The sequence below is a fragment of the Marmota flaviventris genome, chromosome 9, assembly GCF_047511675.1.
Source record: "Marmota flaviventris isolate mMarFla1 chromosome 9, mMarFla1.hap1, whole genome shotgun sequence".
In the NCBI taxonomy this organism is placed as follows: domain Eukaryota; kingdom Metazoa; phylum Chordata; class Mammalia; order Rodentia; family Sciuridae; genus Marmota; species Marmota flaviventris.
Genome location: NC_092506.1, coordinates 13,470,341 through 13,494,445, shown reverse-complemented (window position 1 = coordinate 13,494,445; position 24,105 = coordinate 13,470,341). Strand labels below are relative to the sequence as shown.

Sequence of the window (24,105 nt, the reverse complement as noted above, 5' to 3'; positions counted from 1 at the left end):
TCTCCTTATTGGTCTTTCAGTCTAGACTGTTTATGTCAAGGTGGTCTTGGACTATTCCAAAATGCTGCAGGCAATAGCTACAAGGCTTTTGCCATCCCACGGGATATAAGATAAATGTATTTTTTTAAAAAATCAATTGATTTTTAGTTTATCTGCAAGAAAAATTAGAAAATTGAAATTACAGAATTAAAAAATAGTACAGTTTACAGTGGTATTGATAATAGTGTAGCAATAGGAAATGCTGTTAAGAACACATCTTGGAGAAATGACATACTCTGCAATAGATTATGCTGGGAAAATTGCCCAGCCACATGCAGAAGAATGAAACTAGACCCCTTTCTCATCATTACGAAAATTAACTTAAATATATATAAAAAATTGTCAAGCTGAGGTGACAAATGCTTTAATTAGTTTGATTGAATCTTTATACACAATCCAGACACCACATTGTACCTGACTGTTTGGAATGAAACTCTTCCAAGTTTCTCCATCACTTTATCAGCTAGCCACTGAAGGCCAGGACAGAAGAGCACCAGCATAGGATCTATTGACACAGGTGTCTTGCAGGATGGCCTTGTCCTTTCACAGATCTGATAGCAGGCATGACTTCAGGGATACAACTCAAGGCTAAAGTTTGGTAAGACCAAGTCAGGAGTGGGGCACACCTGGAGAGCACACATATAGAATTTAGCACAGGCAGGGAGGGAGAAAGAAGAGAACATAGCAATCAGCAGTAGATATTGAGGAATGGGTGTGAGTCACTTTAATTTCACGGGTAAATGCTTGAAGTGGGGAGCCTGGACTGCTAAGCAGGAGAGCTCTTATTTCTGACTACTCAGGCCATTTGGGTATGATTTAAAACTGGTAACTGTCAAGAATGAAAGCCCTGCCTCTGGTAAAGCTAAATCTGCAAAGTGGATGCTGAGGCAACACAAAATTATAAATGTTCACCTCACCTATAAGTAGACATGATTTTTGTCAACTAAAAGCAAATTTTAAAAAGCAGATGAGAAATTCAAGTAATAGTTGGTATTGCCTTTTGAGAATAAAATCCAGAGGGGTGGAAACAGTCTGTTGCAGTCTTGAATTTCTTCATGAAATATCAGTCTCTGTTTTTAAGGCCTTTGATCTATCTTGTGTTTGACCAAACAGCTGGGTACTGCAGCCTAGCATATTGATACACTTAGCCATTAAATTCATATTCTTAAATTTTTGACAAATTTTATTATCACTTTTTGATAAATTTGTTACCTTTACTTAATTATATGTTTGGTATTTCTTAACCTTTTCTGTTTTTATCCTGCTTTCTCAAAAGAGATTTTTTTCCAGCTTAATTTCAAATCTTCCAGGTTTTATTTTTTGCTCTTATATATTTTTAGATTTCCAAGAGGGTTTTTTGTTTGTTTGTTTGTTTTTAAGTAGTGTGCTCTTCTGTGGTTTGAATATCTCCTCCAAGACTCATGTTGAAATTTTTGTCAATGTGGTGGTATTAGAAAAAGTCAGGTAGGACATGATTAGGTCATGAGATCAGTGTCCTTCTGAATGGATTAGAGCCTTTATCACTCAAGTGGCTTTGTTATAAAAGCAAATTTGCCTTCCTTTGCTCTCCCTTGCTCCCTTCTTGCTCTCACCATGTGATGCCTTGCAGTATGTTATGCAGGAAGAAGGCTCTTGCAAAGTCTGACATCCTCGTATTGGACTTCCTAGCCTCCAGAACTGTGAAAAATAAAATTCTTTAATAATTACCAGTCTGTGGTATTCTGTTACAGCAACATGAAATAATCATAAGACATTTTCTAATGATGTCCTAGTCTCCCATCGAAGGATGCATTTATACATTTGTTTTTTTCCTGTATTTCTTCTCAGTTTTTTTTTCCCCATTCATTTAGTCTGTCTTGTATGTGTATATGGTGCTGGAAATTGAACCCGGGGTCTTGGATATGCTAGGAAAGCACTCTACCACTGAGTTAATCCCCAGCCCCTGTTTAGTTTTTCTTACTAGAGATTTTCCTCAAGTTTCTGGTTCTGAGGTTAATAGGGATAACAAACTGATTTTCTTCTTTACGCTACAGCAACGATCACTTCTGACACTAGATCTGTGGTGATGGTTTCACCACAAACCAAGCAGTCAGTTCTGTAGAGTTCTGTAAATTGAATTCAGTTCTGACATTCAATTTAATTCTAATATTAACTACCTGGAGATAGCATTAGATCCCACAGGTTAAAGGTTCAGTTTCTCAGGCCCCGGGTTGTTTTACCTGTGCTTCTGACCCCTGTGAAATGGAGTTTCCACAGCCCCGCTCCTTGGATTTAGCTGGATTGCTAGAGTGGCTCATAGAACTCAGGGAAACACTTCCCTTTGATTATAAAGGAAATGACAGGATGCAAAAGAAGAGATGCATAGGGCAAGGAATGTTGAAAGGAGTGAGGAGCATCTATACCTTCTGGGTGCATACCCTCCAGACCCTCCACATGTTTAGCTATCTGTAAGCTCCTTAAACTCAGCCCTTTGAGGTTTTTATAGAAGTTTTGTTATGTAGGCACAGCTGGCTAAGCCATTGGCCTTTAATGATCAACTTAACTTCAGCCCTTGCCCCCTCCTGGGAGGTTGGTGGAATGAGGCTGAAAAGGCCCAAACTCACCATACCCTATTCTTTCCTGTGATCAGTCCCATACTGAATCTACTTAAGGACTAAGTACTAGTCAGTTTATTAGCATATAGAGAGGTATAACTCCAGACATTCCAAGGAGTTTAGAAGTTATATGCAAGGAGACAAGGATGAGGACCAGTGTGGTATGTATTTTGCAGTACTACACTGGTGTTCCTTGATGTTCTTTTGATGTTTGGAATAGAGTGCTAAAATGCTAATTGGAAATGCTGTACGTAAATGTGTCAGACTCTCCCCCCCCCCCCGCCTTTTCTGTTTCAGGGATAGTTTGGGAATAGCTTTTCCATGGAGCAGTTCATTTTCTTTAGAGATTCTTGTATCTCTTTTCTAGGTAGAATTGGTGGGGAATGAATGAGACAGGTCCTCTATGATCCTAACTTTTGCTTCCATTTAACTACCTTTTTTCTCTGACTGTATTTCACTTCTGCCCTCAACTGGAACTGTTAATGCCAGAGCTCTATTTATTTTAACCCCTCCTAAATGGTAAAACTCCACTCAAAAGGCAGCATTGGATGAAGAAGTCTGGATGTTAAATTTACTTTAAAAAACTTTTCTAACTGTTCTGCCTCTTTTGATTCTTCCCTACATATATATATTATAGATATCTATGTAGATATCTAAATATGACTCAACAATTCCTTAACCTTTCTGGGGTTGTTTAAAATGTATTTGCTTGTTTCTTTTTCACAGCATTTATTTGATCTTAAAAATCACTAAGCACTCACCCTGGATTTGTTCTTCTAAATCTTTGTTGAAATCACACAGCTGATATTGTCTCCTTGTGTTCCTTTGACTTTGCAATTTTTAGTCACAATTCCTTTTCTGTCATTTTAGCAGTGTTTTAGGAGAAAGCAGAAACAAAAAAAAAAAAAGTGTGTATTCAGTTTGTTTTGTTTAACTGGAAGCTCCCTAAACACCCTTTAAAACCTTGATTAATTCTGATAATCATTTTATTCCATCAAACCTATGTGAATGATACTCATTCTCATTAAATCTGTTTTTGTTGTTATTTGGTTAGTGTCTTAAATCTTGAAATTTGAGGAGTGGATTGATGTTTGAATTGGATATGATTTTAGTGATCATTTCCTATAAACTTTCCTTTTATACGTGAAGACATTGAGACAAAAGAAAACTTAAAGATTTGGTGTGTCTTCGTTTTTGCTACCAAACAAACATCATAAATTTAGTGTCATAAAACAACAGTTTATCTCTTTGTGACTCTGGGATGGCTGGACTGTTTTCTGCTACTTTTCTGGGCTAATTGGGCATTTGTTCAGCAACTGAATGGGCTTGTTGACATGTATAGAAGTTGTTGCTAGTTGTGGGTTCTCTGCCACATGGCCTCATCTTTTAGTAGGCTATACTAGCTTCCTTATTACATGCCACTCTTGGCGTACCTTTATGAAAGGGCAAGCACCACTGCAAAAGTGATTATTCATCCTCTGCTTATGTCCCCTTGAATCTTATATTTCATCACTAAAATTCTCTAACTTCATATTTAGTTCCTCTTCAAATTTTAATTAATCACTGAAAGTCCCATGCTTTGCCATGAAACTGATTAGAAAGTTGATTAGTAAACATGGCATTAGAAAGGACATCAGTGATCTTGGGAAAATTTAACTTTTCCATGCTTCATTTTGCTTTTCTATAATGAGAAAAAAATAACTACCTCATGAGGTGTTTTGAGAATTTAGTGTGGTAAGACTGACTACTGTTGTTATGATCACATGGTAATGTTAAGGACTTATTAAGTTGTTATTAACTAATTAACAACTAGTCGAAGTGCTACATCCATCCATTTTAAGTGAATTTGCTTATGTACTGTATTTTCACTATGTATTGGTTCACAGTTTTAATTTTTAAAACCAGTGCGTGAGGAGTACAGTTAACTTTCATTACCCTTACCCAATCCTCCTCAACTCACTTTTCATTTCCTAGCTCTGTCTAGCATCACCTATTTCTCATGTCTCTAATTATTGCCATCACCAATGTTACTACACTTCTAAAGCTATTATTTGTGACCTCTTCTATTTCAGTAGGCTTTTAAATGATCTTAAGACGTCTATCCTCTTCCTGTCTAGTCTTCAGTCAAACTAAACATTAAAAATTCAAATCTAATCATGCCACCTCCTTACTTTCTTAAACTCTTTTCATGGCTGTAGGATAAAGTGCAAAACCCTTCAGGGACCTTCTTAATTAGACTTTATGAACAGTGTTATAAATGATGACAGTTTGTGCCATGTTTCCCCTTCTCCAAACATTTAGTCTTTTATTTCTCAGTTTGGTATATTATATGCACTGTTTGCACTGTTTTTCCTTTCTGCTTGTGTCTTCCAGCTAAGTACTTCTTTATTCTTTCTCTTAGGGCGCTGACATCTTTTTTTAAACTTAAGTGTTGACCTAATTGGTAGCTAAAGAGACCATTAAGTTAAATAACACTGGTTTTAAGAGCTGTGGGTTCAGAGAAAAGCATCTTTCCACTTTCTCAGACCTAAACTAATTCACCTAATGCCTGTACTTTGAAAGTTAGTAGTATTACTTTAGTAGTATTACTTTGTGATTTTAGGGTGGACCCTAAATTTTTAATATCCATAGAAATTTTGTGAAAGTTCAGTAATATTTGTTATCCTTTACTTCCTTTTTTTATCAGTGCTCCAGGGACTAATATCTGCCTCAAATAGTAAACAATGAGAGATAATTAGAAAAATAAAAATCTAATTTGCATATTAACATATATATGTATGTGTAAGTGTGTGTGTTATATAAACATTTGTTGATTTATAAATGAATCAACCAAGTTTGGGTGTAAAAATCATTAAGTTAGATCTGCAAACGTTTTTTCCTGTTTGTAATCACACGTAATAAATTTCTCTGGTTCTGAAACAATAAAATACTACTTGCAGTTTTAGATTTAAAATTTTATTCTGATGGAATAATTTGTGTGGGTCTTTTAAGTCAGTATATTTTATAAATGGGTTCCTTTCTTGGCACTTGTACCCAAGACTGAATGGAAATGAGCCAAATCTAAATTGAGCTCTTGCACTGATATTCTCCATTCTTCTTTTATATGATTAGGTGTGGCATAGTAGAAGGGTATAGACTTTGGACTGAGATAGATATTCCTGGGTTCAAGTCCAAGTTTCAAAATTTAATATGTGAGCTCCTTTAATTTAATATGTGATTTCCTTGTCAGTTACTTGCTGTCCTCATCTGTAAAGATTACTAATTATTTGAGAGTTATGGTAACTAAATTTAGATAAATTGAAAAAAAAAAAATACTTCTGGCATTACTAAGTACCTAAGGTTTGCTAGTTTCCCAGAATACTCTCAATAGAGATGAGAAGAACTTTTAGTTTGTTCCCCAGTCTGTCAACCAAACACACCCTGTTTGATTCAATAATTAAATATTAGCTTTATTTAAATTTTGTAAGCTGCAGTTAGCAAAAGATGGCAACCTGTGGGTCAAAAGACTAGATCATATTAAGATGATCCTTCTAATTTGAGGTATTTTATCACAACCAGGTAGCTATCATCACTTGGAATTTGATGCTTTAGGTGGCTTAGCGTTGTCTTTGGCTATAAAACTGAGAATCTCTTGTATCATATTTTACTACCTTGAAGAATTTTTTTTAAATGGTCCTTCTGGTAGTATCAGTTTCTCATTGTCTCAATTCATCGTATTACCTACTCTTATTTGGTCTTCTTTTTTAAGAGTATAAGTTGTATTCAGTGTTACTACATATTGCTCATAGATTGACTGGCCTGATGTCTTTCTTCACCTCAACTACTGTGGCTTTTTTCTCTTCTTGCTATTTATATATCATGGTATCTCCTCAGGGTTAACTGCTATTGTGAGAAATTACTAGAAATCATCTTTAAACAAGACAAATTTGTTCTTGGCTCTTTTCCTATTTGGTCATAATTGTTTATGCTAATATATTGTCAGACCTGACTCTGTATGTATATGTATTGAGATAGAAATCACTTAACAAAGACTTAAAAAATTAATCATTTTAAAGCATGCAATTTAGTGACATTTAACACATTTGTAGTATTGTACAACCATCTGTCCCGTTCAGAGCATTTTCATTAAGACCAAATAAGACTGATACCCTTTTTAAAGCAGTCATTTCCCCTTTTCTGTTTCTGTGGATTAAACATACCAAACATCATAGGCTAGCAACCCAGTATACTCTATAGACTATACTTTGCCCTCTCAAAGCTGACTAGGTGCTTTGACTTACTGTTGCTTCCTATCATTGAAAGAAAATATTTTACTTTTAGCCTAGGAAAGATCAAAATTTAAAACTGAATGTCTTATCACTTTTGTACTATAATAAAGTCAAAGAATTGGAAGTTGTACCATCTTAATTTGAGAACTGTCTGTATCATGTTTTTCCCTTCAGTTGTTTTTATCTTCTAAATGATTCAAACACTTGTCAATATATAGTATATTTGTATCGTGTAATAGTTTTTAAATTAAAGTATATTTTGTCTAATATTAATATTATTAATTGAATTACCTCCCCCTAAAGTCCTAACTCAGGTAACTGTCAATGTCAGATCATCATTTGAATATGGGATCTTTTCAGTTAAATAGGTCTTCATGGTAATTTTTTATGGCAGCACTAGGAAAATTAACATACTGCAAATATGATATAACAAAATACCCAAAAATGTGAATGTAGTTTGGGGATTAGGTAATGTTTAGTGGCTGATAGTATTCTGAAGTGTTCAGTTGCCTTGAAGTAATAGTTGACAGGAATAGTATTAGAGGCAATCTGCAGAAGCCTTGGAAGGAAATGATGAGCATGTTGGACAGTGGAGAAGAGGCAATCTTTGTTATAAAGTTGCAGAGAACTTCAGGGCTGAATTGTGCTCTATCATTGGGTGTAAGTAGAGCTTGTAAGGAATGAACTTGGATGTTTACCTGAGATTTCCAAGCTAAATGTAGATACAACCTGAATTCTCCTTGCTGCTTATACTAAGATATGAAAAGAGAAATAGAGGAATGAATTGCTTAGCAAAAAGGGAACCAGCACAAAAGCAAAACAAATAACCACTCAATACTTTGGAATGGTTTTAGTCTATCCATATAGATATTTATGGACCCAACCTGCCATCTCCGCAGTTCCCAGTATAAGATGCAGTAATCAAGGAAAGATCAGTGGAGAACCCTCTGGTTTGATGACTGGGATCCCATGAGTTACACAGGAGAGACTGAAAAGAATTTTTGAGAATTTTGTTATAGCAGAAAAGGACAAAAATGGGGTGAAATGAAAGAACAGTGATTGACAGTAGAACCATAAATGCAGAGGCCAAGCTGTAGGAGACTTCCTAGGATCAGAAGGCAGGCTGTTGCCTCAGTGTGTCAGAGTACAAAGTACTTATGCACAGAGGGTTATTATTGTTAGACCTTAAAATAAAATAGTTTGCTTTGCTATTACTCACACTAACATCTATGTATTAGAGTGTTTTCACAACTTTACCAGTATATTGTGTTAAGTATTTTGATCATTATGAACATGATGGTTGAAAAGAAGCAAAAAATTGGGTATTGCCTTATCGTTTTATTTGTTTCTTGCTTATTGTAAGTAGATAGAGCTTTTTTTTTGTCGCCATATTTTTATACCGAGGTGCCATTTTTCTATTGGGCTGTTAGATTTTGCTTCTAGCTGAAATGTATCATCCTGTGACCTCAATATGTACTGCCTTTATCTAGGTCTAGGCACTCCCAAATATGAAAGTCAATTTCTAATGTTGACTTTTTATTACTTGTTGTTCAGGAGAGTATCACTTCATTTACCCTTAAAATGTGATGAAATGTAGACTAACAACAGATTGTGTGTGTACCTGTGTGCAGTATCTCACAGGACATCTGAAACAAAACAACACTGGAGCTGGACTTTGCTATGGGGTTGCTCTATGGATCAATTCAAATTCATAGTGCAGTTCTAAGTAAAACTCTTGATTAGAGTCAAGGAAAGGCAAGGCATTGTTTTTAAGAAATTCCTTGCAACATTGGTTGTTAAAACATCTAGAACTGTGGTTCTTTCTTTTGGTTGCCTCTTAATTTAATCTCTCTTTTAACTTAGAGCTAATGGCTAGAACTCCATGAATCAAATTACTTCAGAGTATTTTACATACTTCATAGCATATAAAATTACTGCTTTGCAACATGTTAATGATGTCAAGGATAGGTTTTATCTAGTATTCTCATCTTGTTTCTAATATTTCAGTAATAACCTGGGTGTTTTGTTTTTTTCCTTTAGAAAACATTTAATTTCTCCTGATTATAGTTCTGTTTATAATTAGTAGATATATAGAGATGGTTATTGGTTAACGATAAACTGAAAAAGAATGGCTCACCTTTGGTTCTAGATCCTAAGGAAGAGAAAGAGGAAGAAGACGAGTCTGCTCTCCCTCAGGAAGTTTCCGTTGCTGCATCTAGACCTAGCAGGGGCTGGCGCAGTAGTAGCAGGACATCTATCTCTCGCCTTCGAGATACAGAAAACACTCGAAGTTCTCGCTCCAAGACTGGGTCATTGCAGCTCATCTGCAAGTCAGAACCAATTACAGATCAGCTTGATTATGGTACATTAATAGAGTGTGGATACTTAATACCCCAATTTTTTAAAATCTTAAATGTAATGTTGAACATTTATCTAAAAATTAAAACTTTTAAGGACAGGTTTAAGGAGAATTTCTTTTAGATAATTAGTTTTCTATAATTACCTCATACAGTTATTTGACTTAAATCTTTTGTCTGCATAGAGAAATATTAATATACAGATTGTATTTTTACTTTTATTTTTCTAGAAGTTGCAGAAGAACATCAGTCTCCTGGTGGCATTAGGTAAAAAATGTTTTTATATTTCTTATTTAAAACTGTGGGTACATAGAACACAGTTAATTTAATGTTTTGGAAGTTGTTTTTTACTTTGAGCTCTAAGATAAATTAACTTGTTTTGATATCATGTTTAGATTTAATGTTGATCTTAATTTGAGCTTAAACCATGTAATTTTTCGTTGTGCAGTTCAGAATCTGTGTCTTAAGTGTCTTCTATGGTTAGGCTTACTCCATGCTAGGCACTAATGTGAAATGTGGGTGTTTTGACCACTGTTTTAAAAATATAAAGTCAGTTTGTTTTTTTTTTTAAGTTCTTAGTGCCATCAAACAATTGCCACTTTATCTTTATTTAATAAAGTGATAGTGTATCTAGGATTTGTATGGTTTGCCTTCTTATTAGGGAACAGTAGTAGATTACAGTCCAACTAACTTGTAAGGAAAAAAATTTTAGATAACTTAATGTGAATTTTTATTTACCTCTAAAATAAATTACCAAATACAGAATAGTTAGTCATGATCATTATAACCAGAATTTCTCATTTCTGTTTGCTTATTTTTAGTAGTGATGAGGAAGAGGAGGAGGAAGAAGAGATGCTAATCAGTGAAGAAGAAATACCATTTAAAGATGATCCAAGAGACGAGACCTACAAACCTCATTTAGAAAGGCACGTCTCAGATTTTATTTTATTCCAGACATGTCAGTGAAAAATGGGGGGGGGGGGGTGGCCAGGGGGTTATAGCTCAGCGGTAGAATGATTGCCTAGCAAGTGCGAGGCCCTGGGTTCAAATGAATGAGAAAACACTGTTGTATGTTTTTATTTTGTTTTGTTGCCTAACTAAATAGGTATAAAAATAATTTTAACTGAGTAATTAATATTCACCTGTTTTGTAAATCTGACTTTTTTTTTCACTCCTACAGTTCTGATTTGCATTTACAGAATTTTAATTTGATCTTATCCAGATTATTAGTTGTGTGTATGTTTTATCTTACCGAGATGTGATGATTTGCATGGATACTTAGAATCTGGGGGTGTGGGGCTTACCTGTCTATACAACTAAAAGGAAAATTGATTTTTTTTGGTTTCTTTAGCCTAGGGATTTTTCCCATGAACTTCAAGTATATACATCATTACTGTGCATTTGAGGAACCTTTGGATTTCATAGGAAATCGCAGTTTGTGAGCTGAGGATCTTAACAATGATACTGTGCCTTAACCTTTGAAAAGGTTCTTTGCAGAATGCCAATTTTGAATTGCATTTGTGTTTTCAGGGAAACCCCAAAGCCACGGAGAAAATCAGGGAAGGTGAAAGAAGAGAAAGAAAAGAAGGAAATTAAAGTGGAAGTAGAAGTGGAGGTGAAAGAAGAAGAGAATGAAATTAGGGAAGATGAGGAACCTCCTAGGAAGTGAGTTGGCAATTTTTATTAAAAATGGAAGTCTAACAAATTTTGAAGCCACTAGTGGAATAAAGCATGTACATACTTCAAAATATACATTTTTTTTTTAATTTAAAAATATCTGGCCTCAAGTAGCTGATAGTTTCATTGGAGAAGTTTCATTGGAGAGACCTTTCACAAAAGCTTGAAAAATCTTCACTTTAATTCGAAGCAATAATTTAAGTCTAAATAAGAAGCTGAGACACTGGCTTTATGGATGCAGAGGGAATAGAAACAACAGGGGAAAAATAGGGCAAATATGGGTCCTTCAAAGTAGAGCAAATAAGCCAAATGTAATAACCTCGATGCTATAAAAATTTTCTGTGTTAGCAACCACATTTCATTTTTTGTTATATTGCAAGGAAAATTTAGTTTCCATTTGTAGGATTTTAAGATAATAAACTTTTTCAATCTATTTTTAAATTTGGTTAATATAAGTGATGAATTTTTGTTCTAATGGATCATGACATGTGATTCTGTAGTAATGCATAGTTTATGGAAGGTATGTGTCTAATCTGTGATACAGACTGATTTTGAAAGTGAAATCACTTCAGAGTAAAATGTTGCTAATTTACCAGATACATCTTTGATCTTATGTATTCTGTCTTATCCTTTGTGTTGGCCACCTGCTCTTTGTCCTCAGGTCATAGGCTCAGGTATATGCCTTCAGCCATCCTTCACCACTATAAATTTCAGTCTAGAATATGTGGTCAGTTATTCTTTCTTTAATTATAGGAGAGGAAGAAGGCGAAAAGATGACAAAAGTCCACGTTTACCCAAAAGGAGGTGAGGAATTTCTACTCCTGTTCCTGCGTACCTTGTTTCTGGTGCTAGGCACTTTACTAATAATTATTTAGCGCTCATAATAATCCTGCAGGGATGACTTAGTTTCATTAACATCCATGATATAGATACTGTTTTATTTTCATTGCAGAATGTTGAAGTTTCTGAAATTCTTAGTACTTCCTTTACTTCTTGAGGGGTTGCTAGTTTATTTGTGCTGATTTTAAACTATGAAACATTTGGCAATTTTGGGTTACTTCAAACACGAATTCTTTACAAGTTGTATACTAATAAAGAGGTTATAATCCTTCATACTGTAATTTTTAATAGTACATGATGATACTTTTCTGTTCTTGATCTTTCTTCTGTGCTGTGATAATAGGAAAAAACCTCCAATTCAATATGTCCGTTGTGAGATGGAAGGATGTGGAACTGTTCTTGCTCACCCTCGCTATTTGCAGGTCAGTGAAGTTGTTACATAAGACAGCCTTAAGTAATAAAATTATTTAATCGTTCTTAGTTCATAGTACTACTCAAACAAAATAACCTGAGACTGGGTAATTTATAATGAACAGAAACTATTGGCTCCTAGTTACAAAGGCTGAGTATGGCCTTGGTTCTGTGTCATTCCATAGCAAAAGGTAGAATGGCAAACAGTCCTTTTTTTCACACTAACAGCTTCAATCCATTTATGAGGGCAGAGTGTTTGAACACTTCTCATTGGACCCTGTCTCCTGATATTGAGGATTATGTTCCCAACACATCAGCTGGCCTCAAGCAGCTAATCATTTCATTGGAGAGACCCCTCTCAAAAGCTTGAAAAGTCTTCACTTTAATTCAAAGCAGGGATTTAAGTCCAAATGAGAAGTCAAGACAGTGGGAATAGAGGGAGTAGATGCAGAGGGAATTTAGACAAGAGAAAAATAGGGTAAATATGGGTCCTCAGAATTAGAATGCATAAGGCAAATGAAATAACCTTCAACCCATTGTGTGGGGTTTTTTTTGGTTTTTTTTTTTTAAGACAACATAGTACCTGGGCCCAAATATAGAAGGATTTTCTTGGAATTATCAAATATTACAGGATTTCCCAAACTTGTGATAGAAAAGTTGATTGTAACAGCACACCAAGACTCACAATAACAGATTTTATTTTAATGTGTATCAAAAAAAAAAGCATGTTAAACCAGTGATTTCTTAGAGAGCAAAATGAATAAAAATTTTTAGTTTTGTTTTTGTTTTTCTTCAGTGAATACTTGTTTATTGAGTAGTGGGACAGCTTATATTTAGGTCTAGAGAAAATATGAAAGTGAAATACTGCTTAGATACATATTCGATGTTTAGCAGCAAGTATGGCATAAGACTGGGCCTATTTTGGATTGTGGTTCTGTAATAATGATAGCTATTATTGGAAGGTATGTTTGCAGCATTAAACTCTGTAAAATATGTGATCCCATTATTCTCACAACAAAATTATAATTATTGTCTCCATTGTACAATTGAGAGCTGGAATTTAAATATGTGAGTACATCTCCTAAGATTACTCTGCTTGTGAATGACAGGTCCAGATTGGAACCCAGGTCTATATAATTCATAGCCTATGTTTTTAACCATTTTACTATACTTCTTCCCTATCTATATACAAAATATTTGGTTTACCTTCAGCACTTTCAACCTAGTTGAGAAAAGAGCATTTAAGAAACCTTAAATTTTTTTTCTATTCCTTTTAACTTTTCTTTTAATGTTTTAGCATCACATTAAATACCAGCATTTGCTGAAGAAGAAATATGTATGTCCCCATCCCTCCTGTGGACGACTCTTTAGGCTCCAGAAACAACTTCTGCGACATGCCAAACATCATACTGGTAATTTTTAAAACAAGATTTTATCAAGTAGCCAGGTGAACTCAACTTTAGGTGGGCAGATGGATAGTGATAAAATTTTTCTTAAAAGAATCTGCAGTCAAGCATGGAAGAAAGCTTTGATAATAAAACAAATTTTACAAAGTGTGATCGAACTAGGGCTTTTGAACTTTTGTCTATTGACGTCTTTGAAAACTTAACAACTAAGATAATGATCTTTTTTTTTAGTAGAAATGGGATTTTAAAATGTTTTTCATTTTAACTGTTTAAAATGTTTTTCATTTTAACTGTTTACAGGGTTAAAAGTGGGGAATATTGGAGAGAAAGCCTAAACAATAAAAGAGGCTGGCTTATAATTATGGTTAATCATAAATATCTTCTGGGACTTATTGAAATCAAAAAAGCTAGATTTGGGGATTTGCATGCAAACTCTTGTTGGAATTGTCAACTCAAAAACAGAAGCTGAGTGCAATATATATTATAGAATAGATTCATTCCATTCATTTATAGCCATTGACAATCTCAATGAAGTGAAGCTTATAATGCAATTTGAGTCAGATATTGGTGGCATATAATACTAATGTAATTCTCAGATACTTTATTACATGCTAACCTTTTTGTTTTGGGAGGATAAGGCTAGGAATTTTTGTAGAAATAAGTCCTCCCCAAGATTATACTAACTAGCATACTTTTTAAAAATTTTTTCTGTATGCATGGCTTAGACATATTTCTACTCCTCAATTTCCCTAACTATAAATTAAGATATCAGTATCAGAATTACTGTCAGGATGAAATGAGATCACATATAAAGTTCAGGTCACTGCACAGAGCCTGGCACATGATAGACTTTTTTGAAACACTGGAATTTAATTTGGGTCTTGATCACTCTAAAATCTACTATCTTTGCTTCATACCGTATTTCTTGAAAGAAAATAGTATCCTTACTTTGTACCTTAATTGTGATTTTTTTCTGCTCCTACTGTCCCTGTTAATATTGTTATATCCAATAGAAAAAACATTTCTGACAGCCAGTTTAGAATATTTCAGCTATCATAAGTGTACTATGAAAAGCTGTTACTAGTTCATTCTGTTCCAAATGTTTATATTTAATTAATACAATTTTAATGTGTCACTCTTCAGTATATATGAACTCCCTTTTCAAGTTTTAATTATTTTAAAAATGGATTCCCTACCCAGATTTGCCATGCTGTTATGGAGCAGACCAATTGGACAAGACTTTACGGAGGCTAAGAGTTGTCATTATGTTAGGGTTTGGGGTTTTTTTGTTTTGTTTTTCGTTTTTCTTCTTTCAGTGCTGGGGATTGAACCCAGGCCCTTGCACATGCTGTGAAAGCACTCTGCCACTATTCTACACCCCAGCCCTGTCACTGTTTTAGAACTCTGCATTTTTAGACCCTGCTATACAGTGGTGGAACACAAAACCAACCAACATTGGCATTACTTGGGTTTTTGTTAGCCATACAGAATCTCAGGTCTTGCCTCAGACATGGTGAATCAGCATGTATGTGTGTTTAATAAGATTCCTAGGTGTTCCCTATGCATGTTTAAACCTGAGAAAAGAAGGTTTTAAACTATTTGGGAAGTAGTATTGGATTTAGTTGTCTATAGTTCACCATTTAACTTATGTTCATATTTTCACTGTGACTATATCCAGTAATTTTAAATGGAGCAGAAAATATAGTGAACATTAATTCAGCAAATATATATTTAGCACCTGTTTGTCCATTGGCTGCCTAATCAAGTAGTAGAGAAATAAGTGCAGTGTTCTTTTGTCCCATCAGTTTCATACCACATTACCAAATTTATCAAAAATGTTGGGGGGAGTTATGCAGTAACCGAGGTAGTTAAATGCAGCAAAAGGTGTAGGGGAGAATAAGGTCTAGAAATACGAGTATTTTTTTGCATATGTTTGAGAGAAATTTAAATTGTGGTAACATTTTTTTAACCTGAAACAGATATAATTACTATTTTAGATATGGATCAATTTTATTTTTTTATTGGGGGGAGTGGCATTTAAAGTTGATTAGAATTTCAGCTCTCATTTCTATCTGATTTTTTATTTTTTATTCTTAAACTACTGAATATATGGACTAAAATATCCAAATAGCATATTTCTTTTTAAATGTTTACTTACTCAAAGTGTTTAACATTGAAAATAGTATCAGTTTTACTCTAAATTGACCTACCTGATCACCTGCTCTCATTTGTTTTGAACTAGTGGAAATATTAATAGGGTGTCTAAATGGAAAGCTAACCACATTTTTTTGCTTCTTAGATCAAAGGGATTATATCTGTGAGTATTGTGCTCGGGCCTTCAAGAGTTCCCACAATCTGGCAGTGCACAGGATGATTCACACTGGCGAGAAGCCATTACAGTGAGTATTTACTGGCAAACATCTGGATGAGAAGTGCGTACACTCCACATGAGTATTTTCCTCTTACCAACATCTCTCCTGCCACTTTTATTAGCTTTTGTCAAATTAAAGAGTGGGAATTGTTTAGGGCAGCTACTTAGTGACCTTTTTCGTTATACTTGTTTTTCAAGTAAACAAAAGAAAAAAATCGTATTTTCACCTAGTTGTTTCCACATCCTTCACTAGCAGTATGTGTTACTGATTATTTTATATATGCTCTAAATTCTCACCTAACTTTTAAGTAAGAGCTTCGTTTCTTTTAATCGCACATTTTACCTTCCACTCCCCTTAGATGTGAGATCTGTGGATTTACTTGTCGACAAAAGGCATCCCTTAATTGGCACATGAAGAAGCATGATGCAGACTCCTTCTACCAGTTTTCTTGCAATATCTGTGGCAAAAAATTTGAGAAGAAGGACAGCGTAGTGGCACACAAAGCAAAAAGCCACCCTGAGGTGCTGATTGCAGAAGCTCTGGCTGCCAATGCAGGCGCCCTCATCACCAGCACAGATATCCTGGGCACTAACCCAGAGTCCCTGACACAACCTGCAGATGGTCAGGGTCTTCCTCTTCTTCCTGAGCCCTTGGGAAATTCAACTTCTGGAGAGTGCCTGCTGCTAGAAGCTGAAGGGATGTCAAAGTCGTACTGCAGTGGGACAGAACGGGTGAGCCTGATGGCTGATGGAAAGATCTTTGTGGGAAGTGGCAGCAGTGGGGGCACTGAAGGGCTGGTCATGAACTCGGATATTCTCGGTGCTACCACAGAGGTTCTGATTGAAGATTCAGACTCTACTGGACCTTAGTGGAAAGGAAGACTTTGGACACTGGGACAGTTCAGACTTTGTATTTAAAAGATAAAAAGGACAAAAAAAAAAAAAATTTAAAGCATTTAAAATCTAGTAAAATAACTGAAGGGCCTGCTCTTTCCATTGTGGATCACAGCACACACAAACCCCATCCCAAGAGCTCCCTCTGTTCTCCCTCTTATAAAATTGATGTTGCCTTTAACAGAAAGGTAGACAAAAAGCAGCAGCAGCTCTAAAAGTGAGGGTTAATCCTCATACTCGGTTCCAGCCAGCAGCAGACTTCTGCTCAATTGGCAGATCCCCTTTCCAACCCATAACTCCGATGTGCTCTGGATCAGCTTTTGACTCAATAGTATACTACTGTCCTTTCAATCCTATCTTCTCCTCCACTGCTGCCCTATGGTTCTGGCTTCTACCCACTGCAACACACTTATCCTCAAATACTATATAATTCTAATCTCTGGAGGCTGGCAGCTTGACTTGGCACTTTAGGGCCCCTTAACAGGATGTGCTGTTAAAACAGCACATGTTTCTCACCTCTCTTTCTCCATTCCCCACTGGGTTTTGGAAAGGAAGGATACATGTGGACCACCTCCCTCCTCTTTGATCCCAGCACCTCATTCCCCCTCCCAAACCTTCATATGGCTCTTAATGGTGCTTATTTGCTTGGAAGCAGGCTCCCAAGAGGGAGGGGGCTGCCCTCTACACAGTCTTTTTGACTGTAAGATAGGGCTGTGTATTAGTGAGACAGTGAGAAAAGTCCCAGGCTAATGGCAGAAATTTGCACTTTGAACATGTGTGTTTTTGTGTTGTGGAACCTGAGATTCCTTATTTATTAATGGAAAGTCTGATTTTTTTGGGGGGGGGAGGGTCTTCGTTGCTATATTTTGTGGGGCTGGGAGAGATTAGATTATTCTGACATGGGATCCTTTCCACAAAAGGTACTTTGAAGGCAAGGTATAGGGTTGAAAAGCACAGCCAGCCTCTAAAATCATAGCTCTCCAGTGGCCTTTAAAGAAAGCTGGTCCTCAGCACTAACAAAATCACTACAATAGCCTAGTGCTTTTTTTTGGAAGCCTTCTTAGGGAAGGATAATGGGTTTGTGGTAACCAATGTGCTCTTTGAGATTTTAAGAGCATTGAGATTTAAGGAATTTTGAGGGGATGAGGATGGTTGTTCAGGTCTGAATTACAGATATGAGATTTTTTTTTTCTTGTGAATTTCCTTTTGTCTCTATCATTTCCTTTTATATATCACCCTTCTTGCCTGTTGGTTGTTTTGGTTTGTTTTTTTGTTGTTGTTTTTGTTTTTTGCTTTGCTTTATTTGGTTTGCGGCAGCTCCCTATTAGACACTGTTAGAGAAAGAACAAAGTGTAAGAGTCCTAAGTAAGTCAAAGAAAACTGCTGATTTGTTTCTCTTTTAGTAACACCTCAGAAAAGACTTCAGTAGACAAAGTTAGGCTATATGATAATGGCTTTGGCTTTCACCTGAAGTTCTGGAAATTACCACTTCCCTTCAGATAGATTTTCATGGGGTGTGGATTGCTTATTACTATACATGGGTGTTTTTGTACAAGCTTGTAACTCTCAAAAGACTAAAAACTTATTTTGACTGATTTTTAGAGTCTTAGAAGGGCAATTCCTATCCTATGTACCTCAGAAGCCAGAACTGAAAATTTACCCTATTTGTTTATTGTCAGAAATGTGTGATGGCTGTTGGAAAGAATGAAGTTTTGCTGAGAACAAAATAAGGAACAACTTGTTTTTCACAAACACTAAAATTACCAAATTTGTCAGTTTTCTCTTTGATTTATTTTTTCCAAAAGGGGAGTAACAATGTCATCTCTGAAAGAGGCTTACTGTACACCCACTAGTGTCGGTGGTTGGGATGCCAAGGAATAGGGAGTGAGACACCTACAGTAAATAGTCTTAAATGCACTATTGTTTCAGAGTGTTGCAGATCTGCCATCTCTCCAATGTGAGGGTAGAACATGGAATACGGATAGAAGGAATACAGAAAAGATAGAAGGGATGCAGAATATGCTTTCCGGCCCACAGCGAGGGGTTTGCAGTTTTAATTTGGTATGTTGATTAGATTTGAAAATACTAAGATGGATTGAGTGGGTCTACAACAAAGTTCAGTTTTTTACTGTTTCACTAACTAGCATCTATATCCCACACTTACCTTTTTGTCTTTGTCACACCTAGACTTTGTCTTCATGAACTTCACTTGCACTGGTTAGTCATCAGATATTTTATCCACCTATACAAAAGCAAATTGCATTAAGGGGGGGAACGGCACTTCTCTGGGATGGGGGAATATGTTCTCCTTTGTATCACACTCCCCTCCCCATAAAAAGCAACCAGTTAGTTCCAATTGGAAACTCCTATACTTCCCCTTTGTTGGGGGTGGGAGTCCTCTTTCACAGCTACCATTTGCTGACAATAAATTATTGTAGCAGTTTGCAATAAACTTTAAAATATTTTTCATGGAGTTTATATTTTTCCTTTTGAGAAAGGAATGCTAGCATAGTAAAGAGTCTATATAAGTAAACTATCTAAGCCCCATTTATGTTCTGCTCCCCCTGCCATTGTTTATTTCATTGTGTTTCCAAGGAGCTCTTTTAATCTTGAAAATCTGTATTTCATACTCTTTATTAGTCTGATTTTGTTACCTTTTTAATAACTTGCCACGTCATATTCTCCAGCTTGAATTGGCATTTCTAAATTCTGATAATGTCATTGAGATGTCACTATTCGGTATTTCTAGAAGATGTACTTCTCCCTTGCTTGTGATTGCCCAGGGTTAATTTGAACAATCTTAATATGTTTCAGACAGTTTAGATACTGGCTAGGAGTACTGGGAATAAGAAAATTATTTAGGTATAGAAAGCATCCACATAGAGCACTTGAACCTCCTTTGTACCTGTTTGGAGGGAAAAAAAGTCATAAAATATACTACCAACCTAAATAGGATTATTGCAGTCTCATTGTTTGCAGTACCATTTTTCCTCCTGTCTTTCCCACTTTCCAATGTACTCAAGAAAATTGAAAAATTGTAATGGATCAATTGAAAATATTTTATTTCCTGAAAGCCTTTTTTGCCTATTGTAATGTGCAGGACCCTTCTCCTTTGATGAAAGAGATGGGTAGTTAAGATACCTGAATCTAGGTTGAAAAGGTTGTGTAAAAAGAAATTATAATAAAAGGGATACTTTGCTTTTCAGATCCTTGTTTTCTCTTCACCTAGGTAAGGCATACCCACAACAAGTATGTAAAGAAGAAAATAAAAGTTGTCCTCCTGGAAGCAACTTGTCTTCCTTGGTTCTACTGAGTTAAGTTATCCTATGGGTGAAACAATTGCTGCTAAATGAGAAAACAGTGCTCTTGGCACATTTCATATTCAGTATACCATTGTTTGCTGGTACACAACTGATTGCTTTTTCTGAGAATCAGGCACTTAACATTTGACTCAGTTTAGCTCTTGATGTTTAATGCTGGAATGCCATGTGATTCAGTTATCAACAAATTTAGAAACTTCTTTGATAGTAGTTTTCCACTAGAAAAAGTAGCCCTATATTGACCTAATAGAGGGGACATTAAGGTTGCTGTGAGATAATTCACTCTAATGATGATTTTTTTAAAAATCCTTAATAGCATATTAGACCAATGCTTCACAAGACCTGATATCTGTGTGGAGTCCTAACTCGTTTAACAATGGACACACAAAACTGTAATACTCTATAAACAGTCTCACTATAACAGCTTGGCTGGCCTCATTTTCCCCATTACGTCTCTATTTATATTGTTAATCTATGTAAATTTGCTCCTGAAATAGTGTGCATTTCCACTCATTGCTAGCATCTGTGGTATGAAATAGTGAAAGCTAGTCAGTCCATTTAGGGATGAAACTTTTGAGACTATCCAATCAGCATCATCCTGACTTAAATGCAATACTCTCCAAGCACCTTCTAAATCTTCTGTCCTCATTTCAAAGCCCAGCACATTCTCTTATTTTGTTAAGCATGTGGTATGACTGGGACAGGGAAGAAGAAAAAGCATGTTGTCACTTGAGTGAGACTGCCTAAGAAATGTTACCAGGTTGGGGTTGGGTGTTTCCTCTGGAAGAGAACAGGCCTAAACAGTACTTTCTACATCTGTGGCTACCATGTTTGAGATCAGAGATACTTCCTTAGTTGATTTTTTAACCAAGTATAAATTAACTTTTAAAAATACCAAAAGGATCAAAAGTGAAAAGATGTTGCATTTTTAAAGAACCTATTTCACATTACCTTTCCTTGCACAAAATATGAAACTATATAAAGAAATATTTACCCCAGAATTACTCTAAGGATCAATGAAGTTGCTTTAAAGCCTTTAGCAGAGTCTCTGTCTAACCCTTGGTAGGTATTTGATAAATGGCATCTACATGAATAATAATATTTTTTGACCACTTCATCAGGCCAAGAAAAGAAAAAGACATGGGGAGCATAAGGGAGGATGATGATATAGTGAGCTTGATTTTATCCATATAAAATAGATTACATTAGGCAGGGATGTCCTGAGGATTAGCGTGATAGTGACTTTGTTGCTAAGTACATAAAGCAAAACAATGACATAAAAACAAGTGTGCTAAGTACTGAGTGGAGGAGAGAGATGGAGGCAGACGCTGCAGGGGAAAAAAAAAAAAAGGCTGATTAAAAAGGGCCCTTTGATTCCACAGGCACAAAAATCCACAGCCAGGAATTTGCTGCCACCTCTGAGTCAGGCAGGGGGTGGGGGTGCACAATCCCATTAGAGAATGCCCAGTGGATTTAGTCTGTGAGAGTCACATTTCTTATTTGGACCAGTGTAGACAGAAGCAAACCCAGCTCACTTGTTTCTTGGGACAGTGGGATGGCTTTTGCAGAGCATTCACCACGGACCCCTCGCCGACGGGACCTCTGTAGCCGTTCCATTTGGCTAGCAAGGAAGATTCGTTCAGACCTGACTGCCCTTATGGAATCTTATGTAAGTCGTCTATTTTCCCATCATGTCTTCTGACCCAGCTCCTTAACATCATATTCCAGACCCACAACCAATTATGAAAGCCCTAATCACAGTCATTCATGTATTGGATGCCTATTATTTGACATGGCCCTTTCTAAGCTCATGTGAGCTTATTACTGCCTTCCTCCATGATGCTTAGGAGACATGTTCCTTGAATGAGAAAATATATATGGTGGTGTAGGTAGGATTGGCTCTGTGTCTTGAAGGCTGTTCCTAATTGGCCTGAATTCTGAATTCTTCCAGAATAGATTAACCTTGGGCCCTCTAAGTTTGTGTACTTCACAGGCATTGTTATAAATTTTTGAGCTGTGTAAATGAAAGGTTTATATGATTTGGCAGAAGAACAGTGTGAATATGGAAGAAATTTTTAAATCCAAACAATACCTATATAATATTAGCCACCCACTTTTCAGTATTACACACCAAAAGTGTCCTAGTATCTGAGTGAAAAAATAAACTATCAAAATAAACCCCTGGAAGACTCCTGGGAAACTTGTGAAATTGTCAAATTCTAAAGGTGTTCTGGGCTGGTTTTCTGATATAGGGGATCCCTATCAGTCTCTACCTTAGGCTTACCTTGGAAATACTCCAGACTACTGTGGAAAGTTCTGGAATTTTGTTCTCTGAGAATTGGTTTATCTTTGAACAACCTTGTCAGTTAGAAATTAGACTCTGATTACCTTTTCTTTTGAAAAATGTAAAAATGTAATTCCTCTTTTTTTTTTTTTTGTTTTTAAGAATTGATCTCACATTCAGAGTGGGCAGTGGGAATAAGGAGATTGGGAAATTCTAAAATAGCTACTTTAGGGTTTCCTAGATTTGGCTAGTGTCTTCATGTATGTTTAAAATACTTGAACTCTCCAGTATCATTAAATATTTCAGTTTCTATAAAAGAGTAGAAAATCTTCTAAATTAGTAGTATATTCCACCCATTAGAACTTAATGAAAGCAAAACATTCTTCCAGAAAAAATGCAGATATTCCATATTGGATCTTCTAAAGTCCAGTTATGAATCCCAAGTAGAGTTTCTGTTCTGGACATTTTATTTTTCTTTACAACTTGAATCCTTGACCAATGAGGTGAATGAGGTTTTATATGTGATTTTAAATAATATTGTTGAGGTGATCACAGCAGATTATGCCATGTTTCCTGTGACTTTGGGCAGGTGAAGCATCAGGGCCTGAACAAGAATGTCAACCTGGACTCTGTGGATGGTGTGCCAGTAGCAAGCACTGATCAGTGGAGTGAGCTGACAGAGGCAGAGAGACTCCAAGAGAACCTCCAAGCTTACCGTACCTTCCATGTTATGTTGGCCAGGCTTTTAGAAGACCAGCAGGTACATTTTACTCCAACGCAAGGTGACTTCCATCAAGCCATACATACCATTCTGCTCCAAGTTTCGGCCTTCACCTACCAGTTAGAGGAGTTAATGGTGCTCCTGGAGCACAAGATCCCCCCAAATGAGTCTGACGGGATGCCAGTTATTGGAGATGGTGGTCTCTTTGAGAAGAAGCTGTGGGGCCTAAAGGTGCTGCGAGAGCTTTCACAGTGGACTGTGAGGTCCATCCATGACCTTCGTGTCATTTCTTCCCATCAGACGGGGATCCCAGCACATGAGAGCCAGTATGTTGCTAAGGACAAGAAGATGTAGCAGTTAGCCTTCTCTGTCTTCCTTGCTCTCTGTTCTGATGGAATATACATAGTTTTCTGGGGCCTCATTTTCCCATCTTCAGTTTTTGAAAACTTTTTAAGACCACAAGCATTTCCGTCAAGTAGGATTGGAGAGACAGACAAATGGGTAGAGAGGTTTACATAGTTTGGGGTGTGGGTGTGGGTGTGGGTGTAAGACAATGGGAGCAGGGACACCATCCTTCCACCTTGGTGTTCTAACCATTCTACCCACTAAGTAACCTTTACCACTGTTTAACAACATTACAGATAGAAGAGAGAAATATCTCAAACTCTAGTTCTGGAAGATTTCTGATTAGACTAGACCAATGAATGGACTCTGTACAGTCATTCATACTCTTAGATAATAAAAATAATAATAGCCAACACTTACGGAGTCACTGCTGTATTAAGGCAGTGAACCAGAGGTCTTACATATATTATGTATAACCTGTACAGCAACTCGTGAGGAAGGTGGTGTCATTCATCTCTGATGAGAAAACAAACTCACAGAGACCATTAAGGTCATGCAGTGCCAAGTGACATACTAAG

The 24,105-nt window shown here is 36.2% G+C and overlaps 2 protein-coding genes across 3 annotated transcripts in view; both read left to right on the top strand.

The window, feature by feature from the left end:
* The window catches only part of Zfp91 (ZFP91 zinc finger protein, atypical E3 ubiquitin ligase), a 29,803-nt gene extending 9,741 nt beyond the window's left edge, over positions 1-20,062 (top strand). The window contains exons 3-11 of one of the 2 annotated variants that reach the window (XM_027944414.2): positions 9,051-9,263; positions 9,489-9,525; positions 10,083-10,184; positions 10,789-10,923; positions 11,689-11,739; positions 12,119-12,197; positions 13,484-13,598; positions 15,892-15,991; positions 16,323-20,062. In XM_027944414.2, coding sequence (XP_027800215.2) covers positions 9,051-9,263; positions 9,489-9,525; positions 10,083-10,184; positions 10,789-10,923; positions 11,689-11,739; positions 12,119-12,197; positions 13,484-13,598; positions 15,892-15,991; positions 16,323-16,833 — 1,343 coding nt within the window. In that variant the 3' untranslated portion in view covers positions 16,834-20,062. Of the gene's footprint in view, positions 1-9,050; positions 9,264-9,488; positions 9,526-10,079; positions 10,185-10,788; positions 10,924-11,688; positions 11,740-12,118; positions 12,198-13,483; positions 13,599-15,891; positions 15,992-16,322 lie in introns of both variants that reach the window. The other variant, XM_027944413.2, reaches the window with a different exon arrangement.
* A 178-nt stretch (positions 20,063-20,240) lies between these two features.
* On the top strand, positions 20,241-23,695 carry Cntf (ciliary neurotrophic factor). The gene is made up of 2 exons (XM_027944415.2): positions 20,241-21,846; positions 23,051-23,695. The coding sequence occupies exons 1-2, from the start codon at positions 21,733-21,735 to the stop codon at positions 23,534-23,536; spliced, it is 600 nt and encodes a 199-aa protein (XP_027800216.1). The 5' UTR covers positions 20,241-21,732; the 3' UTR covers positions 23,537-23,695.
* Positions 23,696-24,105: the final 410 nt, after the last annotated feature.